This window comes from Chiloscyllium plagiosum, unplaced genomic scaffold (assembly GCF_037043375.1).
Source record: "Chiloscyllium plagiosum isolate Xiang-an unplaced genomic scaffold, Cpla_swu_hap1 HiC_scaffold_29, whole genome shotgun sequence".
Lineage (NCBI taxonomy): Eukaryota > Metazoa > Chordata > Chondrichthyes > Orectolobiformes > Hemiscylliidae > Chiloscyllium > Chiloscyllium plagiosum.
In genome coordinates, this window is record NW_028270167.1 from 3824466 (window position 1) to 3851293 (window position 26828).

The 26828-nt window shown below is 42.8% G+C and overlaps 1 protein-coding gene across 5 annotated transcripts in view; it reads right to left on the minus strand.

The window, feature by feature from the left end:
• The window catches only part of nectin1b (nectin cell adhesion molecule 1b), a 557504-nt gene that overhangs the window by 452739 nt on the left and 77937 nt on the right, over window positions 1-26828 (minus strand). The window contains exon 1 of one of the 5 annotated variants that reach the window (XM_087976314.1): window positions 5373-5544. The exons of the other annotated variants lie outside the window; for them this stretch is intronic. Within the exon in view, the coding sequence (XP_087832440.1) occupies window positions 5373-5388 (16 nt within the window). The 5' untranslated portion in view covers window positions 5389-5544. Of the gene's footprint in view, window positions 1-5372; window positions 5545-26828 lie in introns of those variants that run through there. 5 annotated transcript variants of the gene reach the window in all.

Below are 26828 nucleotides of genomic sequence, written 5' to 3' on the forward strand. Positions count from 1 at the left end.
CCTTAAGGATCCAATATGTTACGATGAGATCACCTCTCATTCTTTTAAATTCCAGTGAGTAGAGTCACAACCTGTTTAGCTTTTGCTCATTAGCCAATCCCTCCATCCCAAGGATCATGCTGGTGAAATGCCTGCAGTGGAATAATATATTTCCTTAAATAAGGGACCAAAAGTGCTCAGAGTACTCCAGACGTGGTCTCACCAATACAACTGTAGTAAGATATCGCTGCTGTTGTGCTCCAATCCTCTTGAAATAAGGGCCAACATTCCATTACCTGCTGCCCGTGTGTTATTGCACACCTATACAGGGCGTGAGACTTAAACACTAGTTTTCTGGTCCAGAGGTATGGACAGTACCACTGCGCCAACAGACCCCTTAAGGAACATATTATTCAAGTTGTAAGGAGATCAGCTACAACCTTATTGAATGGTAGAGCAGGCTCATAGGGCCTATCGCATTCCTTGTTTGTCTGTTCAATCACAAAACTACAGAAAGCTGAGCACACAATAGCCATTTGGCACAGTGTGTGTGCACCAATATGAGCTCTGAGAGCTATGTCGTCTCCATTTCCTGTTTCCTTTATTCTGATGGTTTAATGTTTCCCCAGGAATCACTGGTCCCAAGGGATCGTGTGTGTCATAACTTAACCTTTTGCATAAACTCTCCTATTATTTAAGCTCCAAGCTAAAGGTATTGAAAATGCCAGATGAGCTTGGAGTTCACTAATAAGCACCTTGCTGGACCTTTCCGATATTTCAGAGACCCTGTGATCCTGCTGCTATGCTCCTTATCATTAAAGCAGAGAGCTTACACTGCAATGCTAATGACTTCTATTTTCAGAAAATTATGACGCCTCCACAGGATGGTCCCACCCACAGTAAACATATATGCTTTAAGCTTTCTGCCTGAAGTTGTAATTCCTGCTTCCACTGACTAGAAGCTTCCATATTCGATGGTGAATGGTTTTTGGATTTACTAGCCATTGCAACACGAACTCCAAACAGCATTGTCATAAACAAATTCTTTTTCTAAATAAAAACTAGAATTATCTCGAAATAAAATTCAGTACGTCAGCAAAACAGGTTTCCATTGAATCAGTTTTATATCACTGTCCTCGCCCCAGTGCCCCACCATCTGTTCTGAATGTGTACACTCCGTTATCTCTAGTTTTCGATACCGCAGCAGTGGCCTTGCTTTGACTGAAAGGCTGAGCTATTTCAATGCTGCAGTCCAAGCCAACTCCCTCCCTTTCTCAGTGGCTGTTCTACCGTGAGCTAATCTCTGGGATCCCACGACTATCACAGATTACAAGGGTATTTTGGCTAGTGCACGAGGGTGTGATCATAATGCCCCAAAACCTTCACAACTGCCCATGGGAGTTACAAGGATACAAGGAACTAGCAGACACGGCAATATAGTGATAAAAGATAGGAACAGGAAAAGGCTATTCATCCCTTCAAAACTACCCCACCATTCAATATCTTCATGGCTGATTGTTGAGCTCAATATCCTAAACCCATCCTACCCCCAAATCCTTTCATCCCTTTAGCCACAGGAGCTACACCTATCTCTGTCTTAAAAACGTTATGGCCTCAACCACTTTCTGTGGTAGTGCATTCCCCAGTCCTGATGAAAGGTTCTAAACTGAAACATTGACTCCCCCTCTCCTCTGATGCTGCTGGACCTGCTGTGCTTTTTCCAGCTCCACTCTGACTCTCCAGCAGCTGCAGTGCTCACTATCTCCAAATTCCACAAGCTCACCACTCTCTGGGTGATGATATTTCTCCTTATCGCCGTCTGAAAAGGTTTACCCCTTATCCTTAAACCCAGGACCTCTGGTTCTGGGCTCTGGTCATCACGAACATCCTTTCAGTCTCTAACCTCTCTAGTCCTGTTAGAATTTTATAGTCTCCTAAACTCGAGCGAAAACCATCCCAACCAAATTCATCTCTCTTCATATGTCAGACCTGCCTTTGAAAAATCAATTTGATCAACCTTCAATGCACTCCCTCTCAAACATCCTTCCTCAGATAAGGAAAGCAAAACTGCACACAATGTTTCAGGTGTGGCCTTACCAATGCCCTGTACTGTTCCTGGTTCCAGTATCTGAATCCTTAGTTAGGACACTTGGAAAAGCATAACTTCTTGACTGTCAGACATTTTCCTACAAATGGACTTTAAACGCGATTGTTGGCTGTTCAGGTACCCTCCCACAGTCCCACACGCACTGTCCCACGGCAATGATCCAACATTAAAAAAAGACTCTAGTTAAGGAATGCTGATATTGTAGCTATCCCTGACGCTGTCAATCTTCTCCTAGCTCAAACCAAAATGACAGCACGAGGATCACTAACTGTATCAGCAAGTGTTCAAAATGATTACAGTTTGTGCTCCCAAGCACTGCGCAGAAAGGTCAGTGTAATCCATATAACAAAACTGTTCTCCCCAGCCTATGATCATTGGGCCCGGGTATGACGGTCCCAATACTACAACTGGCCATTGCAAGCTAGTGAGTGAACTCTGGAACCTTATTGGTTTATATCGTACCCGTATTGTATCACCCCATGTACCTACCCACAGGCAATGGGTGGGTGGGGAGAAAACCAATGGGCCTTCTCCTACTTACTCTCACCATACCCAATGTGAAGGCAAATACCAGTGACAATCCCAGAACAATATTTCTTAAGAACAGAATAGTGAATGATGTAACAAATCTGAAAACAAAGAAAGGCAAGATAAAGTCAGAACTAGCAAAGTTTAAACCCATCAGCTGTTTTCATTTAGTGGAATGGGAGTCAACTTAATGTTGCCAGAATCACAGCAGCCTCTCGAGTGGAGATTTGTCAATTCAGCAGAGATTGAAAATGTTGCTAAAATAATAAATTGCCAAAGTTTCACACAGCACTAAGTAAAGTTAAGAAACTTCAAATCATGTATCAATGACTGGACAACAATTAAGGCCACAGAATTAATCTATCCAATTATAGAAAGAACTTGGGAATTTCTCACCATTTAAATAATAATCTGCCATTTGATTCTCCCTACTAAAAGTGCTTGGGCTCACACTTTTCTACATTAAACTCCATCTTCCAGATCCCTGAACCTATCTATAATCCCTTGCAGATTCCTCCTCTCTAACTATTTTTGTGTCATTAGCAAATCTGGATACATGACACTCTGCCCTCTCCTACAAGTAGATCAGCAATTGGAAGGAATAGGACTGTCTACCTGTGGTACTCCACTAGTTATGGTACTCTACTTGTGGTACTCCACTAGTTATGGTACTCTACTTGTGGTACTCCACTAGTTATGGTACTCTACTTGTGGTACTCCACTAGTTATGTCTTTACAACCTGAAAAAAACAATAAAACCCAACTCTGTTAACAAATCCTCAATCTACGCTAATAGATTACCCCTAATACTGAGAGCTCCTATCTTATGCCTTTCATGTGACACCTTATTGAATGCCTTCTGGAAATCCACATAGATTGTCTCTTCTAATCCTTCTTTATCAACTCCATTTGTTATATCTTTAAAGAACTCTTAAAACAATTGCCAAACATGATTTTCTTTTCACAAAACCACTGACTCTGATTTTGTTAAACATTTCTAAACATCCTGCTGTTTCTTCCTGAAGAATAGACTCGAGCATTGACAATGTAGCAGGCTAACTAGCCTATCATTTCCTGATTTCTGTCTCCCTTCCTTCTTAAACAGGTTGTCACATTAGCAACTTCCCAATCTGCTGGAACCATCTCAGAATCCAGTGGGCCAGGACTATTTCAACTAGGAGAAAGTGAGGACTGCAGATGTTGGAGATCAGAGTCGACAGTGTGGTGCTGAAAAAGCACAGCTAGTTAGGCAGCATGTGAGGAGCAGGAAAATTGAAGTTTTGAGCAGAAGCCCTTCATCAGGAATGTTTCATCCAAATGTCTTCACAACCACTGCTGGCATTCTTTTAAAACCCCTGGATTCAGGCCATTAGGTCGCAGACACTTGTCTGCCTTTAATCCCATTAGTTTGTCAAATACTCAGCCCACTGGCAGCTGACTTATCTTTGGGATGTTTATAGTGCTTCACTGTGAGGACTGAGGCAAAGTATTGATTTCAATAATCTGTCATTTCTCTGGTCCCTATTAATTCTCCAGTTGCATCCTCTAAATGTCCCACTCTTATGTTAGCTCCTCCCTCTCAGACACCTAGAGAAGCTCTTACTGGGTTTTTATATTGCTTGCCAATTTATTTTCGTAGCTGAAAATGTGTTGCTGGAAAAGCGCAGCAGGTCAGGCAGCATCCAGGGAACAGGAGAATCGACGTTTCGGGCATAAGCCCTTCTTCAGGTCTGCTTATGCCCGAAACGTCGATTCTCCTGTTCCCTGGATGCTGCCTGACCTGCTGCGCTTTTCCAGCAACACATTTTCAGCTCTGATCTCCAGCATCTGCAGACCTCACTTTCTCCTCAATTTATTTTCATAATCAGTTTTCACCCTTTATTACCTTTTCAGTCATGCACTGCTGGCTCTTAAACAGAAATCCCAATTGTCTGACCAACCACTGGTTTTTACTGTTTTGTATGCCTTCGGTTTTGATTGGATATTCTCCTTGACTACCTTTGTTAACTATAGGCTGTTCATTCTTCTCATCTAATCCTTCTCTTCAACCAGAATACATTTTTGCTAAGTGTTCTGAAATATCTGCCACTGACCTTCCTTAGATCGCTCTTTCTTCATATCTTTGGGATTGTCTTTATTCAGGATCACCTTTTGCACATCTGAATTGCTTTCCTCCAAACTGAATTGGAAATTTTACCATGTTTTGTTTGCTACGTCCTCAAGGATCTTTAATTACAATATCTGTTATACATCCTTCCTCATTACCTATAATTAAGTAGCCTTTTCCTGGGAAGATTTAAGAAACATCCCCTGATATACTCTTATACATTTGTCTTTCATGCTCCCCTTGCCCACGTGAGATTTCCACTCAGATGAAAATCATCTATGACAATTGAAAAGGCCTTCTTGCAGATCTCCATTATTTTTGGATTTATAATTTGTTCTACAGTGAAGCAATTCTTCAGGGGCCTATAGATGACTCTCACCTGTGACTCCTTTACCCTTCTATTCCTTATTTCCACCCAAACTAGGTCTGCATCACCATCTACTGACCAATGCATGATACCCTGCTTTATAAACCAAACTACTACAACACGTTTACCTTTGGCTATTCTTCTGCTAAGTCAAATACCTTTGAATATTGGGTTCCCAGACTTGGTCACCTTGTAACCACATCTCCATTATAATTAGCAATCGGAATCATCCTCCCCACATCTACACTGCCCACCTGTTCTTAAGTATTAGAGGTGATACTCACACAAGCTGACAATCATTTCATCTCTTGATAATGATCCAATGATTAGCCATTCGGTAATAGTCACATGCAATAGACCACTAAAGCAGCAGGTGGTCAGGAAGAGTTTCCAAAGCAATTGCTCAGTTCAGTGAGCACTTCTCAGATCTGTGATCTGTGCAGAAAATGCTGATTACAAACATCGAGTGAGTTCAGGCTGTGCTAGTCCACAGAGCTGCCTGTCTGGCCTCACACGTAGAATGGTGATCTCAGCAAGTTGCAGACAAGGGAACCACACCTGCTGGGCTTCACTAGAACAAGACAATGAACATTTTCAGAGACAGAATGGTGGAAACTATGTATAAAAAGAAACAATTGTTTTGAATTGATAAGTGTCCAGCACTTTCTGGATGCGTTCACATGCAAAACTTGTGTGGTTGAATGATCTCATCATGTGCAAATTACCCATCGATATTGTGTAACTGGCCCACTGCCAAGAGCTGTGGTTGCTTTTTCCCACCCATTACTGGAGTTTAATGAAACATACACAGTGGTTTGTTTCTCCACCTTCACCTCAGGCCAAATTAAGAAACTGTGCCATCGCACCGGACGGCAGGAACTGACTTCACTATAAGATCAAGTATCCTCCCAATGCTGAATGCATAAGAATCGGGTCACCTCCTTCCTAACACTCACTTCATTGCAAGCGAAAAATGGAAGGAGAGAGAAATGATGCGTCCAATTAGTAAACAATGTAATGTTAGCTTCAGTCCCCCCCCCCCCCCCCCACCTGCAGCACAATGGCAGACACAGCTTATGTTGACCACACCTATAACATGACTAGGATGTCGAACAACTGAAAATCATTATATCATTAATTATTCTATTCAATCCTTAATTAATGTTAACTCCACAGTCCTCTTAACATGCAACTGGGGGGGACAATGGCTTATTGGATTATCACTGGACTGTTAATCAACAGAGCCACGTAATGTTCCAGGGACCCGGGTTCAAATCCCATCACGGTGGAATTTGAATTCAATAAAAATCTGGAATAAAGGATCTAATGACTACATTAAATCCATTGACAATGCTCAGAAAAACCCATCTGGTTCACTAATGTCCTTTAGGAAAGGAAGTCGTCCATCCTTCCCTGGCCTGGCCTACATGTGACTCTAAACCCACAACAAAGTGGCTGACTCTCAATTACACTCTGGGCAATTAGGGATGGGCAATAAATGTTGCCAAGCCAGTGACACCCTCATCCTGTTACAGAATAAAGGGGAAAAAAAACTCACTGCGAGTTACAGGAGAGCCAGGGAGCACAGAAGAGGCCCAAATAACCTCATTATTTTTCTTCTCTGAAAGTTACAGTAACTGATAATAAAAGTCGTTACATCCATAGCTATTTTTTCAAAGTACTGAAGATTGGAGCTTGCTGCACAGATCACCCAACGCTACACCCAGTCCCACCCAGACTTGACAAACGGCAGGTTACTCTAGTTCTGTTTGACTACACCCCCAGTGGAAATGAGAAAGCAAGGTTTCCACTTGGCTGCTCGAGTGCGCGAAGTTGTGCTGCAAGATTCAGTCACCTCTCTCAACGCAGGGATACCAGAGGGTCCTACAAGTTGAAAATCGACCTTGTAACGTGGAGAGATATGAAAGGGATAGATAGGGGCCATGGTGAATGGAAAGACGAACAGAGTGCTGGAAGGAGCTGTGTAGAAGATAGGCCCAAACTCTGAGTTAGGTGGCTGGCAGCTGCAGCTTAACGCAGTAAGCACTCACCACATCTAGGCGCTGAGAAACAAGAATACTAAAGGATATTTGTTCGTAACTATTTCCACCCACTGGTTCTAAATGTCTGGCAAAGCAAAGCACATAGTTAGAAAGGGATTTACAATGTAGAGAAATTATACATCATTATTGCTTTACCTGACAGCTGCTTATTTTGGTACAGTAATTATTACATATTAAGGTGAATCAAATATTCAGACCCACTAATCCAAAAGAGACAAGTCTGTTCACCACTTGATAATAGTGACGCCACATTGGGAAGCCTCCACTTACTCCCATTCCATTTGAATAATTCACTGATCTATCTGGCTGACATGACCAAAAATATGTGTACAATTTCTGGCTGCTCATTTCTTCACGCAGTTCTTTCCAGTTATGAAGTGTTGCATTGGATTTGAAAAAAATGATCTCTGTTTCTCTCTCCACAATGCTGCCACTTTCTCCAGCACACTCTAGTTTCTCTTCCCCAAGATATTTCCTCTTGCTTGGTCCCAAGCCTTGCTGACCATACTTCACATCCAATCAGATACCCTGAAAGCACATTGACCCAAACACTGACATCTAGTTTCACCCAATCACCACTCCCAGATTAAAAAAAAACAGAGTCTGAATCTCCCCTCAGCTGAGCGACAAAGACTAGAATTGTTCCAGGGAGGGGAAACTTCAGTGATGAGGATAGAGTGAAGACGTTGGGACTGTTGTCCCTGGAGAGAAAGCTGACAGGAGATTTGATAGAGGTTTTCAAAACCTTTAGTGGGCTGGACAGAGTAGACAGGATAAAAACAATGACTGCAGATGCTGGAAACCAGAGTTTAGATTAGAGTGGTGCTGGAAAAACACAGCAGTTCAGGCAGCATCCGAGGAGCAGGAAAATCGACGTTTCGGGCAAAAGCCCTTCATCAGGAATAAAGGCAGAGAGCCTGAAGGGTGGAGAGATAAGCTAGAGGAGGGTGGGGATGAGGAGAAAGTAGCATAGAGTACAATAGGTGAGTGGGGGAGGGGATGAAGGTGATAGGTCGGGGGCGGGGGGGAGGGTGGAGTGGATAGGTGGAAAGGAAGATAGACAGGTAGGACAAGTCATGGGGACAGTGCTGAGCTGGAAGTTTGGAACTGGGGTGAGGTGGGGGAAGGGGAAATGAGGAAACTGGTGAAGTCCACATTGATGCCCTGGGGTTGAAGTGTTCCGAGCTGGAAGATGAGGTGTTCTTCCTCCAGGCGTCTGGTGGTGAGGGAGTGGCGGTGAAGAAGGCCCAGGACCTCCATGTCCTCGGCAGAGTGGGAGGGGGAGTTGAAATGTTGATTGGTGCGGGTGTCTCGGATATGTTTCCTAAAGCGCTCTGCTAGGAGGCGCCCAGTCTCCCCAATGTAGAGGAGACCACATCGGGAGCAAGGGATACAAAAGTGATATTGGTGGATGTGCAGGTAAACTTTGATGGATGTGGTAGGCTCCTTTAGGGCCTTGGATGGAGGTGAGGGAGGAGGTGTGGGCGCAGGTTTTGCAATTCCTGCGGTGGCAGGGAAAGGTGCCAGGAAGGGGAGGGTGGGTTGTTGGGGGGCGTGGACCTGACCAGGTAGTCCCAGAGGGAACGGTCTTTGTGGAAGGCAGAAAGGGGTGGGGAGGGAAATATATCCCTGGTGATGGGGTCCGTTTGGAGGTGGCGGAAATGTCGGCGGATGATTTGGTTTATGCGAAGGTTGGTCGGGTGGAAGGTGAGCACCAGGGGGGGTTCTGTCCTTGTTACGGTTGGAGGGGTGGGGTCTGAGGGCGGAGGTGTGGGATGTGGATGAGATGCGTTGGAGGGCATCTTTAACCATGTGGGAAGGGAAATTGCGGTCTCTAAAAAAGGAGGCCATCTGGTGTGTTCTGTGGTAGAACTGGTCCTTCTGGGGTCAGATACGGCGGAGGCAGAGGAATTGGGAATACGGGATAGCATTTTTGCAAGAGGTAGGGTGGGAAGAGGTGTAATCCAGGTAGCTGTGGGTTTGTAAAAAATGTCAGTGTCAAGTCGGTCGTCATTAATGGAGATGGAGAGGTCCAGGAAGGGGAGGGAGGTGTCAGAGATGGTCCAGGTAAATTTAAGGTCAGGGTGGAATGTGTTGGTGAAGTTGATGAATCACTCAACCTCCTCGCGTGAGCACGAGGTGGCGCCAATGCAGTCATCAATGTAGCGGAGGAAGAGGTGGGGAGTGGTGCCGCTGTAATTATGGAAGATGGACTGTTCTATGTAGCCAACAAAGAGACAGGCTTAGCTGGGGCCCATACATGTGCCCATGGCTACCCCTTTGGTCTGGAGGAAGTGGGAGGATTCGAAGGAGAAATTATTAAGGATGAGGACCAGCTCAGCCAAACGAATGAGAGTGTTGGTGGAAGGGTACTGTTGGGGACGTCGGGAGAGGAAAAAATGGAGGGCTTGGAGGCCCTGGTCATGGCGGATGGAGGTGTAGAGGGATTGGATATCCATGGTGAAGATGAGGCATTGAGGGCCGGGGAAACGGAAGTCTTGGAGGAGGTGGAGAGCATGGGTGGTGTCTCGAACGTATGTGGGGAGTTCCTGGACTAGGGGGGATAGGACAGTGTCGAGGTAGGTAGAGATGAGTTCAGTGGGGCAGGAGCATGCTGAGACAATGGGTCGGCCAGGGTGGTCAGGCTGGTGGATCTTGGGAAGGAGGTAGAAACGGGCAGTACGGGGTTCCCGGACTATGAGGTTGGAAGCTGTGAGTGGGAGATCTCCTGAGGTGATGAGGTTCTGTATGGTCTGGGAGCAGCTGCTTCAACACATGAAAGGACCGAGAACAAGACGGCCCAGATTTAAAGTGAAATGCAAACAAAGCAAGGACTGGAGAAAAACATTTTTTACATCAGCAAGTAGCTGGAGCATGGAATGCACTGTCTGGAAATGTGGAGGAGGCAGGTTCGATTGAGGCATTCAACAGGGGAATTAGATTCTCTACAGTGTGGAAACAGGCCCTTCGGGCCAACAAGTCTATACCAACCCTCCGAAGAGTAACCCACCCTGACCCATTTCTCTCTGACTAATGTAGCTAGCACTACGGGCAATTTAGCATGACCAATTCACCTGACCTGCACATTTTTGGACTGTGGGAGGAAGCCGGAGCACCCGGAGGGAACCCATACAGACACAGGGAGAACGTGCAAACTCCACACAGACAGTCGCCCGAGGGTGGGATTGAACCTGGGACCCTCGTGCTGTGAGGCAGGAGTGCTAACCACTGAACACCGTGCCGCCAGGGATGAAGCTTTTGGATCGCAATGGTGTGCAGGGATATGGGGAAAAGGTAGGAGTCTGATCCAGTCCAGCTCTGTGACCTGCTGCCACAGAGCGAGTGTAGGCACAAGGGGCTGAAGAGCCTCCATCTGCACCAGAATTAGTCTGTGATTCTGTGAAGGTTGCACAAACCAGGAGTGGAATCTCAGGACATTTTGGTGCTGTTTGTATTACTCAGCTCCCAATACACATTTGGCACTATACAGAGGAATCTCGATTATCCGAATTTCGGATTATCCGAACAAGATCGCAAAGTCCCAACGCTTGGCTAAACTGTGTTATCCGGCATTAGATTGTCCGAATATTCGATTATCCAAACATAATGCTCCCCGTCCATATTGTGGATAATTGAGGTTTCGGAATCTGCATTGCATACGGATTCCGATTTGTACATCAGAATCATTTGAAGATGGGGGACAGGTTTGCATTCGGCTGGGTTGGACTGGATTATTCAATTGTTTAATAATTAAATTGGCTCCGAAACACTGAAGTTAAGAGGCCTCATAGTTGTCCCATTTTTGCATCTATGGCAAGATTGAAGGCTGTCATTTGTAAAACAAAAACTGATCTCTGCATTTTTATTTAAGTTCTTTGCTACTCATTTCAGTTTTATTTAGCTGTCAATCTCAGAGCTTCCTGACCAGTTTGAAGAACAGAAATCAGAGTCAAGAAAATATCAATCATTTCATCCACAGCTCTCACCAAACCACAAAACTTTGACAAATAATCCAGGACTGTCAGGATCCCTTTCCAGAGGGAGGGACAGCACAGAGCAACAACTGTCCATCCCACTGGTATAGAATCAGTATATCCAGCTTATTTAACATTTAAATTCATAATTCTGTAATTTTGTCCTTCTTTCTCCATTGCAATGTACATAACAACTGCAATACCAATTGGGAATCTAGAGAGTTCTCAGATAATGCATTTGAATCTTGTGTAAAGTAAGAGCCAACGGAGCCTATGGCAGGAGACTGGTTACACGGTCACACCTGAAAAAGTTTGCATTGATCTCAAATTCTATAAAAGATTGCTTCAAACAGACTTGAATAAAAATTTGGTAAACATCTGAAGATAACCCAAAATGTCCTGCACTCCAGCTCCATGCCCCAGTCAGGCATCAATTGGCACGATGGTAGATTCACAACTGTTACACAATCAGTGTTTCGCCACTGCAGAAACCGAAACCTTTCTGTTTATAGCCAGCTATCTAGTTTCCTTGTTTGCCTCTTGCCATTTACAAATATGCTGAAACTGACATAGTATCAGCAACAGCAAATAGTGTGTCCATTGGCATTGTGAGAAATATTACACACTCGGACCATCAATGCTGCTCCATTTCACATGGACAGAAAGATCTCAAAGCTCATCGAACCCCTACAATGTGGAAGGAGGCCATTTGGCCCACTGAGTCTACACTGACCCTGTGAAGAGCATCCCATCCAGATCCAACCTCCTACTCTATCATCTTGCATTTCCAATGACTAATCTATCTAACCTAGTTAAATATCACACAACACCAGGTTATAGTCCAACAGGTTTATTTGGAAACACTAGCTTTCGAAGCTCTGCTCCTTCACCAGGAATTTCATCATTTATAAATTCTGTGTCTTATGGTCCTGCTCCACCACCTGATGAAGGAGCAACACTGCGAAAGCTAGTGCTTCCAAATAAACCTGTTGGACTATAACCTGGTGTTGTGTGATTTTTAACTCTGTCCACCCCAGTCCAACACTGGCTCCTCCACATTATGGCCACCTAACCTACACATCCCTGGACACTATGGGCAATTTCCCATGGCCAAGCTACACACCTGTGGACTGAGAGAGGAAACCAGGCCACCCAGAGGAAACCCACACAGACAAGAGGGAACATGCAAACTCCACACAGACAGTCACCCAAGGCTGGAATCGAACCTGTGACGCAGCAGTGCTAAACACTGAGCCACTGTGCTACCCTGTTAGCAGCAGGCTGATAAAAACATTGGATAAGTGACGTCAAGTTCTTCAGAATGAAGGCTCCACAAGGTGTTCATGGTGTCTAGGAGTTCTTGTTCTTCAAGATGTCAGGTGTATGAGCTCCATTGGCTGTCAGTCAGTGGTTAACCTTGAAGGTCCTGGATGGCAATTATAAAATATTTTTCTTTCCTTTTCAAAGGCACAAATTTCTGAGCCACTCTCAGTCACCAAAATTAATAAATTCAAACTTATACAATGTATTATCAGCCTAACAAAGACAGCAATAATTCAGCAAGCAACTACTGACCACAACAGCTTTCCAGAAAACATTTAAACTGACAGACGAACAGAAAGGAAACGAACATTCCCGCTTCAGAGCGCAGAGATGAAGTATTATCGGAGGCTTGCTTGCCTGGCTGATAATCTGGCCTCAGGGGATAGTTGATGGTGTAATGCACCTGCCCTTCCACAGTGCATTAGCCAAGCTCAGCAAGAAAGAAGCCTAATGTACGGCTGCCTTAGATGGAAAACAGAATGATTCCAATTCAAATTACGTGATGAGTTTACACATTAAAACCATCACTTATTAAAATGCAGCAACAATCTTTATCATCCACAACTAATCTATCCACTCCCCATCTCAAATCTATTCCATTAATATCACATGACTAAAGATTTTTTTGATAATTTATTTGTGGGACAAGAGTGGAAAGACTGGTATTTATCACCCAATTCTAATGGTCCATGAGAAGCTGCTGTCTCATGAACTGCCGCTGGCATTGCGATGTATAGACTTTTGAAACAAAAACTATGACTCACAAGACCATTTCAGAAGATTATTAAGAACCACTTTGCTGTGGGTCTGGGGTCAGACAAAGGCCAGACTGGTTAAGCACATACAAGTCCCTCCCTGAAGCAAGTGAGTAAACCAGATGGGCTTTTATGAGAATCCAGCAGTACTGTGGACACCAGGACTGAGGCGAGCTTTTTATCCCAGAGTTAGTTAGCTGAAGTTAAATTCCTCAGTTGCTATTGTGGGATTTGAATTCAATTATTTCAATGATACTTATTTCAAGAGTATATGTTTTGATTTTGTATTAACCAAAGAACAGGGTCAAATATAATCCATTCTGGGAGAACACATTCTCTGAAGTCATTCATCAATCCTTCCTGTTTATTTAGAGCTCCTCAGTTGTTCTACCAAACGCACAGTTTCCAAATAAACTGCAAATAATCCAAATATAATCAAAATATCAGGTACATTAAAATAAAAAAAAAGTCATCCTAATCAGCGATGCATACATTGTGAAAATGAATGTTATTTAAAAACTCAAAGTAGTCCAAGAGATCCTCAGTAACGGGCACAGCTGCTGTTTTACAGCGATATACGATCGCAGTAACAGGGCTCAAGTATTTCAGTCACGCGATGTCAATACAGGGAGGCTTTATTGACCCAATTTCAAAACAAAGCCCCTCAACATTTCCCACATGGTGAAAAACAGCTAAAACATGTTCTATGGAGATATGTTGGCACCTCAAAGTTAAGCCAAATTCTGCAAATTTGATTAGACCAAATAACTGAAATGATCCAACCCATTAAACAAGATCAGAAATTTCAGAACTGAGACATTCCAAACTTCAAATCAATATCATGTCACATAACCCAAAATCAATAGACCTGTCAGTACCATTTCATCAAAGAAAATGCGTTTGTTTTAAATTCACTTATGGAATGTGGGTATCACTGGTTGGGCCCAGCATTTATTGCCCATCCCTAGTTGCCCCTTGAGAAGGTGGGGGTGAGCTGCCTTCATGAACTGCTGCAGTCCATCTGCTGTGGGTTGACCCACAATAACCTTAGGGAGGGAATTCCAGGATTCTGACCCAGCAGGTGAAGGAATGGCGATATATTTCCAAGTCAGGATGGTGAGTCACTTTGAGGGGAACTTACATGGGAAAACCATCATCACATTTGCTGCCCTTGTTCAAGATAGAAGTGGTTATGGGTTTGGAAGGTGCTGTTGATGCCTGGGTAAATTTTTGCATTTTCTTATAGATAGTGTACACTGCTGCTGAGTGCTGGTGGTGGAGGAAGTGTGCTTGTGGATGTGGTGCCAATCACGCGGGCTGCTTCGTCCTCGATGTTATTGGAGCTGTGCCCATCCAGGCAAGTGGGGAGTATTCCATCACACTCCTGACTTGTGCCTTTAACAGGCCTTAGGCAGTCAGGGGGTGAGTTCCTCTGCTGGATTCCTCACCTCTGACCTGCTCTAGTAGACACATAGTATTTATATGATGAGTCCAGCTTAATTTCTTGTCAAATGACAACCCTTAGAAGATATTGCTAGTGGGAGATTCAGTGATGGTAATACCATTGATCATCAAGGGTTAGACTGTCTGTTGATGGAGATGATCATCATCTGGCATTTGTGTGGCGTAAACCTCAATTACTACTTATCAGCCCAAGCCTGATATTGTCTGGGTCTTAGAGCATTTGGACATGGGCTGCTTCAGTATCTGAGGGATGGTGCTGAACATTGAAGTGCTGTCTGAAGGCATGTTACTGCACAAGAGCAAGGCATTTGAAATGGATGCAAGAAAAACAAATAAACTTATGAAACCTTTAGGGAAACATTGTGATTTTTAAAAAGAATTTCAAACAACTCTTGAAAAGGGTTTAAAGATATATGCTACTGCAACAAAGACTGTAAGATGTAAAACAGACATGAACCATTCAGCCTATCCAGTCCATTCCACATTCAATAAGATCATGCCTGATTTGATAATCTTTAACTCCATTTTCCAGATTTATCTCATAATCCCAAATTCCCATAACCGTTAGAAATCAGTCTCAGTCTTGAGTATATTTAACAACCCGCCGTTGATAGCCAAAGATTCACTAACTGCGAAGACAAGAAACTCCTCTTCATCTCTGTCCTAACTAGGCACCCTTCGTCTGAAATCATTCCCTCTGGTTCTAGGCTCTCCCACAAGGTGAAACCACCTCTCCACACCCATTGTCACATCCTCTAAGAATCTTACCTGCTTCAATAAAGCTTCCTCCCATTCTTCTAAACTCCAATGAGTACAGGCCCAACTTACTCAAACTCTCCTCTTGAGAAAATCCTCTATACCCAGGATCAGTTTAGTGAACCTTCACTGGACTGCCTTCAATACCATTAGATCTTACTGTAGGTAAAGGACCCAAAACTGTTCACAGTATTCCAGTTGTGTTCTAATTAGTACATTGCTAAGTTTTAACAAGACCTCCCTATTCTGATTAGGGTGTGCCATTCTTAACTACAGGTGCAGAGACTTGCCATAATGAAGCTTCATTAAACTAATTTCTAGGATAGAGGGATTGTCCAATATGAAAGATTAAACAGATTGGGTTTTGTCTCTGGAGTTTACGGATGAGAGACGATTTCATTCAAACATACAAATTTTATACTGCATTGATGATTCCATCTCCTGGTTCCAGATTCTCAGATTAAGAATTCAGCCATTTAAAACGGAGGGGAGCAGGAATTTCTTCTTTTAGAAATTATGTATCTTTAAATTTCTCTGCCCGATAGAGTTGTGGAGGTTTAGTTTTGAATAGTTCAAGGCTGCTCCATATTTCTTTCTACTAGAAACAACCAATACAAGATTATGTCGGGTTAGTAGTGCAGAGTGATATCAACAGCAGGAGTTCAATTCCTGTACCAGCTAAGGCTACCATGAAAATGTCTCCTTAATCTCTCCCACCTTGGAGGTGTGTGCATCCTCAGGTTAAACTCACTACCAATCACCTCTTTCTAACAAGAGAGCAGCCATATGATCCAGTAAGCCATGTGGTCCACTGTGGGGCGGCATGGTGGCTCAGTGGTTAACACTGCTACCTCACAGCACTAGGGTCCCAGGTTCGATTCCAGCCTCGGGCAACTGTCTGTGTGGAGGTTGCACACTCTCCCTGTGTCTGCATGGGTTTCCTCCGGGTGCTCCGATTTCCTCCCACAGTCCAAAGATGTACAGGCCAGGTGAATTGGCCATGCTTAAATTGCCCATAGTGATAGATGCATTAGTAGGGGAATGGGTCTGGGTGGGTTACTCTTCAGAGGGTCGGTGTGGACTTGTTGGGCCGAATGGCCTGTTTCCGCACTGTAGGGAATCTAATCTAATCTAAGAGAGCTGGAAAGTAGTTCCAACCATGATCTAACTGAAGGTTAGGTGAGGTTCAAAGGGGTCAATGGTCTACTTCTGCTCTCATTAAAAAAAAGTAAGGATATAGCTAAAAATCAGGTGAAAAATGTTTCGGTATTACCTCAGCAAGTGATATGCAGTATTTATAAATCTGATGCCCGCAACTTTGAGTCCAATTATCAACAAGAGAAAACGGCTGAAAAAAATCTCTTTTTAAAAAAAGTGAAACTTGCACGTTATGGCGCTGGCAGTAAAAGACCATTTCTCTTCTACTATACCTAACATCAACATTCCACTCAAGCATGGTTGGTTAGAGAACAGTGAGGTTTCATTAACAGTTCCTAAAAGGCTGAAACAATTGATTGAAGGTGGGCTTTGGTCACACCAAAGCACAATCTGTTAAAACCAAGCTGACAACAATTCCCTTGTACAGAAACTCCAATAATTTCTCACAGCACAGCAGGATAAAACCCTTCAGCCACAAGCAACATTTAAGCATTTCAATGTTATCTGAATTTTTTAAAAAAACCATGTATGGAAAAGGGAGAGTAATGGAAAGCCCATAAAAGTACATGAACTGTGCAAGTAATTACAAACTTTATATTAGGAGGACTGCCTTTTATTTCCAAATAAAGCTTTCACTTATTTTCTTGACTATTAATGATGTTCAAATTCCAAACTGTTCTCTCACTCAATTTTTTTGATGTTTAGTGGTGGAGTAGGAGGGTGGCAATTTTACTTCGATGCAAAATATGGCAGATGCAGGAAGTCGACGGGGGAAAGCCGGCTTAATCTGTGCAGAGTAAAAAACACAGTTAGCATTTCAGGTTTGTAACCTTTCCAGCACGTTCGGATTTTATGTCAATTTTACATGTATTCTGTTTAAAAACTGACTAATTCTGCTGAGAGGTACAAGTCAGATAAAATTGTTGATCCCTGGGAGTTATCACATCACAAAGCAAACAGCTGACCTGGAGCTCAATGAGAATGAGCATACTGAGGTCACTCTTACTTGTTTAACTTGGTAATGACACATTGCATTAATATAATGAGCTAAAGATGCATCAGTGTGTGTTCCCATCACTGTGACAGCCACACCCATCGCACATTGCTCGATTCAAATGGAGAGTGAAAGTTGAATCATACTATTACAGAAGGAACACTTCACCTTTACAGCAATTCCACCATAATTTCCTTCGTCCTCGTGATTTTGGTTAAAATTTATTGAGTTTGACTGCATTCTTCCACAGTGATACCACTTCACTAAATGACACACAAGTACATCTGCCTCATGTGATTTCCTCAGCCATTTGAAACCATGGCGAAGATTCAGGAACAAAGGCAGAAGTTGCTGGAAAAGCTCAGCAAGTCCAGCAGCATCTGTGAAGAGAAATCAGAGTTAACCTTTTGGGTCCAGTGACCCTTCCTCAGAACTCGGATTTCTCTCCACTCACTGCCAGAGCAGCTGTGTTTTTCTAGCGATTTCTGTTTTTGTTTGATCTCTAGCATCCGCAATTCTTCCGGGTTTTTTTTGCTAAGGGGCAGGAGTTCACTTGCACATACAGTTTTCTTTTAACACAGCTCCTCTTCCAGCGGACATCTGTGACCACATTGACAGCCAACTCAGACCACACAGACTGGACGGTTAGATTGTGAAAGGATGAGAGGAAGAGGAATAAAAAGGGACTCAGACAGCCTGAGGGAAATGCATTCCCCTGAAGAATATACCACATTATGGAAATAATTTGCACTCTTTGTGTTGGACATTCTTTCAAAGGAGAAGGACCTTAAAAAGAGTCAGCAGTGTTTCACCACTCACCATCCTGACTTGGAATTTATGGCTATTCCTTCAGTGCCGCTGAGTTATAATCGTGGAATTCCCTTCTAATGGCATTGTGCATCGACCTACAGCACAGACTACAGCGGGTCAATCAGACAGGTCACTGCCAGCTTCTCAGCGGTGTGCTGCAAAGATCACTGCTGGGTCCTCTCTTTTTGTCATTTATACAAATCGTTTGAATGTGAATAAAGGAGGCATGGTTAGGAAGTTTGCAATGACACCCAAATTGGTGGTAGAGTGGACAGTGAAGACAGTTATCGAAGAGTACAACGGAATCTTGATCGACTGGGCCGGTGGGCCAAGAAATGGCAAATGGAATTTAATTCAGGTAAACGTGGGATGTAGCATTTTGGTAAGACAAACCAGGAAAGGACTTACACAGTTAATGGTAAGGCCCTGAAGAGTGTTGTCGAAATCAGAGACGTCAGGGTAGAGGGACATAGTTCAGGTACAAGTGGCATCACAGGTAGACAGGTTGGTAAAGGTGGTGATTGGCAGCTTCTCCCATTGGTCAGAACACAGGAGTGAGGACATCACATTACAGCTGTACAAAATAATGGTGAGAACACATCTGGAGTACAATGTTTATATCACATCTGCTATAGGAGGGATGTTATTAAACTGGAAAAGGTGCAAAAAAGATTTCCAAGGATGCTACCGAGACTGGAGGGTTTGAGCTACAGGAGGAGGCCGAATAGGCTGGGACATATTTTCCCTGGAGCACAGAGGTTGAGGGGTGACCTCCTACAGGTTTATAAAATTATTAGGGGCATGGATAAAGTGAATGGCCACATGCTGTTAGGAATGGTGTTCTAGGAGGATCAGTATATAGCCGAGTCAAGTGGCTTGGAGGGGAAATTGCAGGTGGTGGTGTTCCTGTGTATTTCTGCCCGTGTCCTTTAAGATGGAAGATTTGAAGGTTTGAAAGACACTGTTGAAGGTTCTTTGTTGAGTTCAGATTCCAGTGGACTATGCTATGATTCTCCGGCACCATTCTACTATCTGATTTCACTCTGCACTCCCCAGTGAATGGCACCTTCCAGTACACCACTTTCACATGAACGTCAGCATCCATTCTGGTATTTGGTAGCAAATGCTATTAGATCAACAGCTTGGTCTGGAACCAGCAAGTCAACAGAAACAATTACAGATGCAATCGTGCAGGTCATTTATCAAATTTTTCTCCTGTTGGTCAGTATAATAATCTTGACATTACACCTTGTTCAATGAGAGTGCAGAGTTGAAAGGTGATGTGTTCTCCTTGGTTTAATTTGCAGGATTAGACTATAGTTATTGATCAGAAAGAAACTAAATGGAATTACACTCTATACCATGCCTTAGTGTTTGGAGATAAAATTAAGTGAAATGAATTCACTTTCAAATTCCTGACCCATCTACAGAAATGTGAAATCTAGCCTGAAGTTATTTCCAAATTGTTAATAGAACTGAAAACATTGTCATGTACAGAAAAATCTCCCCCAAAAAATACACTCCTTATCTAAGAACATTCAAACCTTCAATTCACAACTCCCACTCATCCCTACATCTTAATAGCTGCTGGAGGCAGATGGATGGTTCAAATGTGCCGCTTCATGATCTATGTTTTTATGTACAGAATCCCCACAATGAGTCCTTCAAATCTCAGTTGTGCCCATAATTGAAGGTGCTAATAGATAAACATGCAGCTGAAAAAATATTGAACTGTTTATAACAAAACGCAATGTATTTTACGGAGACTGACAGGGCAATCCATATGTTTGCTCCATGACCCACTCCTCCTGTCATTTACAATTCTCTAAATGCCCAACACATGTCTAAGTATCATTACGACAATCACAATACTTCCAACTAAATCCAGTGGCTCCCACCTAAATACAAAGTCACAGCACTTATTAAGATGATGGATAGTTCAATAGAAAATGGATAGTTCAATAGAAAATGGCAGTCAAAAAGGTCTGGGCAGCTCTATAGTGGAGGGGAAAGAAAGAGAGAGAGAGAGAGAGAGAGAGAGAGAAGCAGCAGTACCATTACACAGTAATCGAGAATGTTAAATACCAAAACAAGGGGTTTAATCTCAGCTGCTGCAGCAAACTGCCAATACGGATACCCATTCAAACCAAAAAGATTAAATAGCTTTCAGGTCCATGCAGCAATGTTGCAGAGTGACTCACAAACTCAGGCTGACTTGCATTGTAACTACCCATGGTCAAACTACAATGCTACTTCTCAAGTAATAATAATCCAGTGCGCAAACTGAAAAGCCAAGAATGCTCATTGCAAGAGCAGCATTGGTATTTGATTTTATTTTGTTAATAGTCTGTCCAGCTGGATAGTTTGAATTCATTTTAAAACATTAAGCAGAAGTGTCAGCTGTTCAACTGAGGCATAAACATATGGTTCTGTATAATGCAGAAGCCTAAAGCATGAAAAACCAAGGTGAATTTAATGACAGAAACTCATTCAAAATGCTCCAATAGAAACTCTGCTTCCATCTGCACAGCTGCTGCCAGACCTGTCAAGTTTCTCGAGCAAACTCTCTAATCAAAGCCCATCACTTGTGTGAATTGTTCTCCCACATATACTTTACTTCAATCACCTGATTGGTTGAGAAGGTTTTCCCCATATCTGTGGGTTCAAGGCTGACTCCAGCCCTGGCAACAACATTGATGCTAACACTCCCAGTGCAGTCCTAAAGGAGCACTGTGGGTCCAGAGGTTTCATGACTGCTAGTATATGGCACAATGGACCGAATGGCCTCCTGTAGCTACATCATTCTATGGTTATTTCCAATGCTAATTACTGCTGCTTTGCACATCTGTCTCTTACACTTGCATTAAGCACAGATTTGTCACCTGCTGTTAGCACATCTTTAGGATTATTTATTACAAGATTGTGCAGATTGAAAAATACCATCCAGCTTCCCCAATAACCTTGTACAGAGGCCCTCAGGACCATCGAGTTAATTTTATATTTCACGTTAATAGCACATTATTTCTATTGATGTGCATGAATCCAAAATGTTTTATTTAATGATGGGACTATTTCTCTTTTATTGCCTGCATTTGGTTGCCCTGAAAAATCTGGGCCACTTCAGAGGATATTAAGAATCAATGCACAGACTTGAGTCATGCATAGGCCAGGCTAGTAGGAGAAGCACATTCCTTCCCTGAAGAAAAGCAGTGAACCAGTAGAGTTTTTACAACAATCCATCAACTTTCATAATCATTCTTCTGATGTTAAATTTGCTGAATTCAATTTCATAACTTCCCAAGGGCAGATTTGAACTCTCAACCTCCATGTTGCTCATCCAGTTCCAACAAAAGAAAAGAATGACTTGCATTTAAATAGCAATCCCAAAAGGACCCAAAGAACTTTGCAGTAAAAGGCCTCACTGCTGTATTTCAATGTTCTGTAGGAATTTCAGCTGCCGGAACATTGCACAGCAAGCTCCCAAAAACAGCATGACGCCAGTTAAAATGCTTCACTGAAGTTGGTTGTGAGATAAACATTGGCTGAAGACAACAAGGAGATTCTACTCTTCGAGTGGTGTTTATTGGATTGAGGTGCCAGGTGGGGCCGGGATTGAACATCTTACCCAAAGTACACATACCTCATGGTAAAGCATTCCCTCAGACCTTCATGGGAGGGGAACATTTTATGTTCAAGATCAATGGATGGGATTTGAACCAACTCCTTGATGATACAGATAGGACTGTCACCCACTAAAACATGGCTGATAACAGACTGTGGCTACACCGGAAAGTGCATACTTGACATCATAACCATTTCCCTCACTTCCTTGGGCAGCAAGTGTCATTTACAGCTGCTGCAGAACCATCATCAGCTTCTTCTCTTGTCTCATCATTAACCCTTTCAGTCCCATATCACCTTCCATTTTGTCATTTACTCACTCCAGCCTTCCACTGTGACCTTCCTTCCCTCTCCACTCTTTCCCTGTACTGGCTGAAAAACAGGTACACCCCTAACCGTTTCCTTATCCAAGAAAACACAAATGGTTTGTCAATACTTCTAACACTTTCTCTTTCTCTACCACATTTTATTTATCAAGACTACAAAGGGAAATATTAGCATAAACAGAGATAACCTTACAATAACTTGAATCATTGCTGAGGCTGAACAATTATGTAAGGAAATTGTGTGCACAGTGGTTCTCTATCTCTTGCAACCTGCTTTAAAAAAAACAGGTTTACTCAAGAGGTGAACAGCTAAAATAAAATCAGTTACCAGGGATTCCCACGCTGAAGAATGCAAAATAATAAAAATAGGTTTGGATCTATTTGTGTGTCAGGTTTATTTGCTGTAATGAACCAGATGCACAGTTTGCAGTGGAGGTGAACAACAAAAGCCCTTTGCAATCTCAATGAATAGAAGAAATGTACAGTCCTCGTGTTTGAACAGGAACAGAAAGGGGAATGAAAAGAAATTGCTATTTCAGCAATGGTTCCTTAAAACAACTGACATGCAACATTTCACACGACACTGTATTTCCATCGTAGATGACAGGGCAGACAGGTGAGCTAGTTAAGAGAACCTCTAATGTGACAGTATACATTTAGCCCTAATGTTAAAATAACCAACGAAAAAGTCCACACCTTAGCTTAATTTCCTTTCTACTACATCCTGACTTCGTGACTCACCTTCACAAACTAACCAGCACTACACAGGGTGGGGCTCCCTGGAAGGCCTAACAAGTCAGCACCTGTCTGGGAGTGTTTTTACTTTGATAGGATTACACCTCACCTGATCCTGTTCTCCACGAACCACACACCAGCTGCCAATCCTGCAACCATCTCACCCACATATGGCTCCCTGCCTCATTATTGTAAAAATGTTTCTTTAATTATTGTTCCCTTTCTCATCTCTCATTATATTGCTAACTGTTATATAGTAATTTTCAAATCTATGTTTCTTGGAGGGTTACACCCAAGAGGATGCAGTGATGAAACAGATTAATGAAGTGGAGTCTGCAGAATTATCTCTGCACTGTTGAGTTAGCAAACATATTGCAGGTCCCCACTGTTCAAAAAAATCTAATGAGTGGGTTCCCCATATTACACTGCTCAGGGCTCAGCTGCTGCAGAGAAATATGATTACCCACAGCATTCAGTATTACTGCACAACTCCACCAGTAACCACACCCACTTAACCAGAACATTTCTGCTCACATTAACAAATTCCTTGCACACTAAATTGAATAATTGTTTATATTCTGGAGGTTTTGGCTTGGATACAGACTTACGGTCAAATTTCAATCTGTATTCAATAAACTAAATGTTAGCGATTGATTAACTGGAACCTACAACACCGAGAGCATTTCCAGAATAAACAATTATTTTTCTCCCTTTTCATCGTTATTAGTTCTCAGGAGTTGAGGAAAGTTTTGCAGATTCACCCAGAGTCTTCTGTTCCATTTGCAAGCACTAACTGTCAGCAAAGACTTGTTGGCAAGGTCCATTTGTTCTCAAAATGACATCCATGACTGAACCAGCATGAACACTTCAATGTGTCAATCACTATTTCTTATGGAATCATGCAATGCAGTCATTTATTTAGTTGGTAGTGTGGATTGAGCTATGGGAAGTTAGCCTAAAATTCTACTGGGCTGGACTCAGACTCCCAATTCATGTCACACATTACTCCTACAGCCGAGTTAACTTCAAGATGTCCTTCCAAATCTATCCTTCACCACTGCAAAGTCTCGAGCAGAATCTGGAACAGTATCAGTGCTGTAAGGAGGAGTGCCATGGACTGACTGAGGTTTGGGTTTCAGGGAACAGGCTGAACTAAAGTCCTGTCTGCTCAGGACACTATGCAAAGAGCAAAACAATTCCTCCGGTGTTCTAACCAATGTTTACTTCTCAGCTAGCATCACCAAAACATTCTGTATAATGCTGTTTGTGGGAACAAATGATGCACAAATTGACTGCCACCTAACCAAACATGAAGTAACCACCTGAAGGGCTTTTGCTGAAACGTCGATTCTCCTGCTCCTCGGATGCTGCCTAACCTGCTGTGCTTTTCCAGCACCACACTCTTGACTCTGATCTCCAGCATCTGCAGTCCTCACTTTCTCCTAGTGAAGTAACTCCAGCCCATCTCCACTCTCAAACCCAGGCCATTGCCTTATCTTTTTAGCTATGCTTTTGGCTGTCCCTAAATAGTGTGGCTTGTTCAATATCCTGAAGGGTTTCACTGTATAAAAAAGTTCTGTAAAACTCCATATTACTCAGTCTGACCTGAACGTGAACAGGTATCCCATTGCTGATAGGATAGTGTCCAGTATCCTATTGTGTTTCACACCAACATTAAAACATGGGCTGAATGAGGAGTATGTCAGGAAGGGAGAAGGTGGTTGGTCTTTGATGCATTGGTTTCACTCAACAATTATGTAGAGCATTATGTTAATTAGGCTGGCTGTAACAAATATTAACAACACTAACATACCAAGAATGAGCATCACTGCAACAACATTTATAGGCATATCCAGCCCAGCTCCTATACCTCAACAAGCTCTATGCAAGTGCTTTTGAATAATTGAACTGAATATTGGAGAAGCCTATAGGCAAGTAATGATGCAACAATTAAAAAAAAAGGCTAAAGATTTTAATTCTGAATAAAAGCCAGAGGTTAAACCCTAATCTATACACCTCCCTCCCGTTCGATGCCATATTCTGAAATATATTATTGTGGACCGTTTAATACAGAAGGTCTCCAGGGGCCAGTGGCCAATCAGAAAAGGTTTCCTCCCAACAGGAAGAATGATGAATAATGCGGCTAAAACAACCTGGAAACAGCCAACCTGACCGAGAGAGTGATCAGAGACTTCACAGACAGGCTATTGGGAGCACATGGAACAGCTCCAGTACCACACTCCCTCTCGGTAAATATCTTTTAAAAGAAACACATCATTTCCAATGCCAGGCACAACAGCCAAAACTAAATAACCGAGTTCACAGGTGGGTCTTCAGTGCCTGCACAACGCACAAACACCGTGCAGCTTGCCTCTGGAACTTTTTTAAAAATTCACTTGTGAAATGTGGGTTGGGTGATCCAGCATTTATTGCCGGTCCCTAATTGCCCTTGAGAAGGTGAGAGGGGTGAGCTGCCTTCTTGAACTGCTGCAGCCCATGTGCAATGGGTAGACCCACAACACCCTTAGGGAGGGAGTTCCAGGATTTTGACCCAGGCCCTGAAAATGCTCATTGACTGTATTGACCAGAAACATTAACTCTGATTTCCCTTCACAGATGTTGCCAGACCTGCTGAGCTTTACCAGCAAGTTCTGTTTTCATTTCTGATTTACAACATCCACAGTTTCGGTTTTTATTGACTGTATTCTATTGGACTATCTAAGAAAATCATACCTCTGCTCAAAATGAAGGCAGTGCCTTTCTTGAGGATGTACAAACTGCGGCTAGTTTTTAGCGTCCCTCAGGAAAATAGGGGTAACATTGATAAACAGCAAACATGACAAGTCAGCATTCTAACACATCATGTTACATACACTAACACAGTGGAGGTAAATGTCAGGATACCCTTGGGTCTTTTACAAAATAAGATAAGAAACCAACAAACTGGCAGTAGAGAGTATTACTTGGTAACTGCCTTGCTAATCACTCCCATAGATCTGAAGTTTGAAATTCCCTTTCATCCATTTCAGCTTCAAAGAGCTACCATTTTATTTTGTGAAACCATAGACTTAATAAAGCAATTTATTGCTTCCTTTTGAGAAAAAGCAGCAGGCAAAACCAAGCACCAATTAGTGCAAAACAACTGAAGCTGTTCCATCAACGCAGGCAGCCCCTGGAGGCTTGAAGGGACTGACACAAACATAAGCAGGAGGAGTAACGGTCCACATTGCAGGTACATCACTGAGAGGGGAGGGGGAGAAGAAATAACATTCACTTCCAAAATAAAAAGTCGACAGAGGATAAAGATTAAACACGGAGTAAAATCTAGATTTAATTTTGATGTGTGGACTATATATTTCTATCATTCTTTGATCAACATGTATTCCCTGTACACTAAGCGAATAGGTTAATATGGTAGAGATCACTTGAAGATCTCAGCAAAGGCATTATTTTGTGGAAGGTAGGTGGTGCTGCCACATTTAATCTACTTCTGCATGGAACCCCCACACTTTACTATTCGATTTACTCATTTGTCCAGAACATCAAGTGTAACCAACCACCTGTAACCAAGTTGATATCGATCCACTTGCACTCCGTTGTCCCACAGATTAAGATTGTAGAGTATGAAACATAGAAAGAATAAAGGCAGTTGTATAACCTCACACTCTCTGCTCGCCTGTAACCACCTGACATTGACAAGTTGCGGAGTGGGCGAATCGGTGGCAGATGAGATTCAATGCAGAGAAGTGAGAGCTGATACA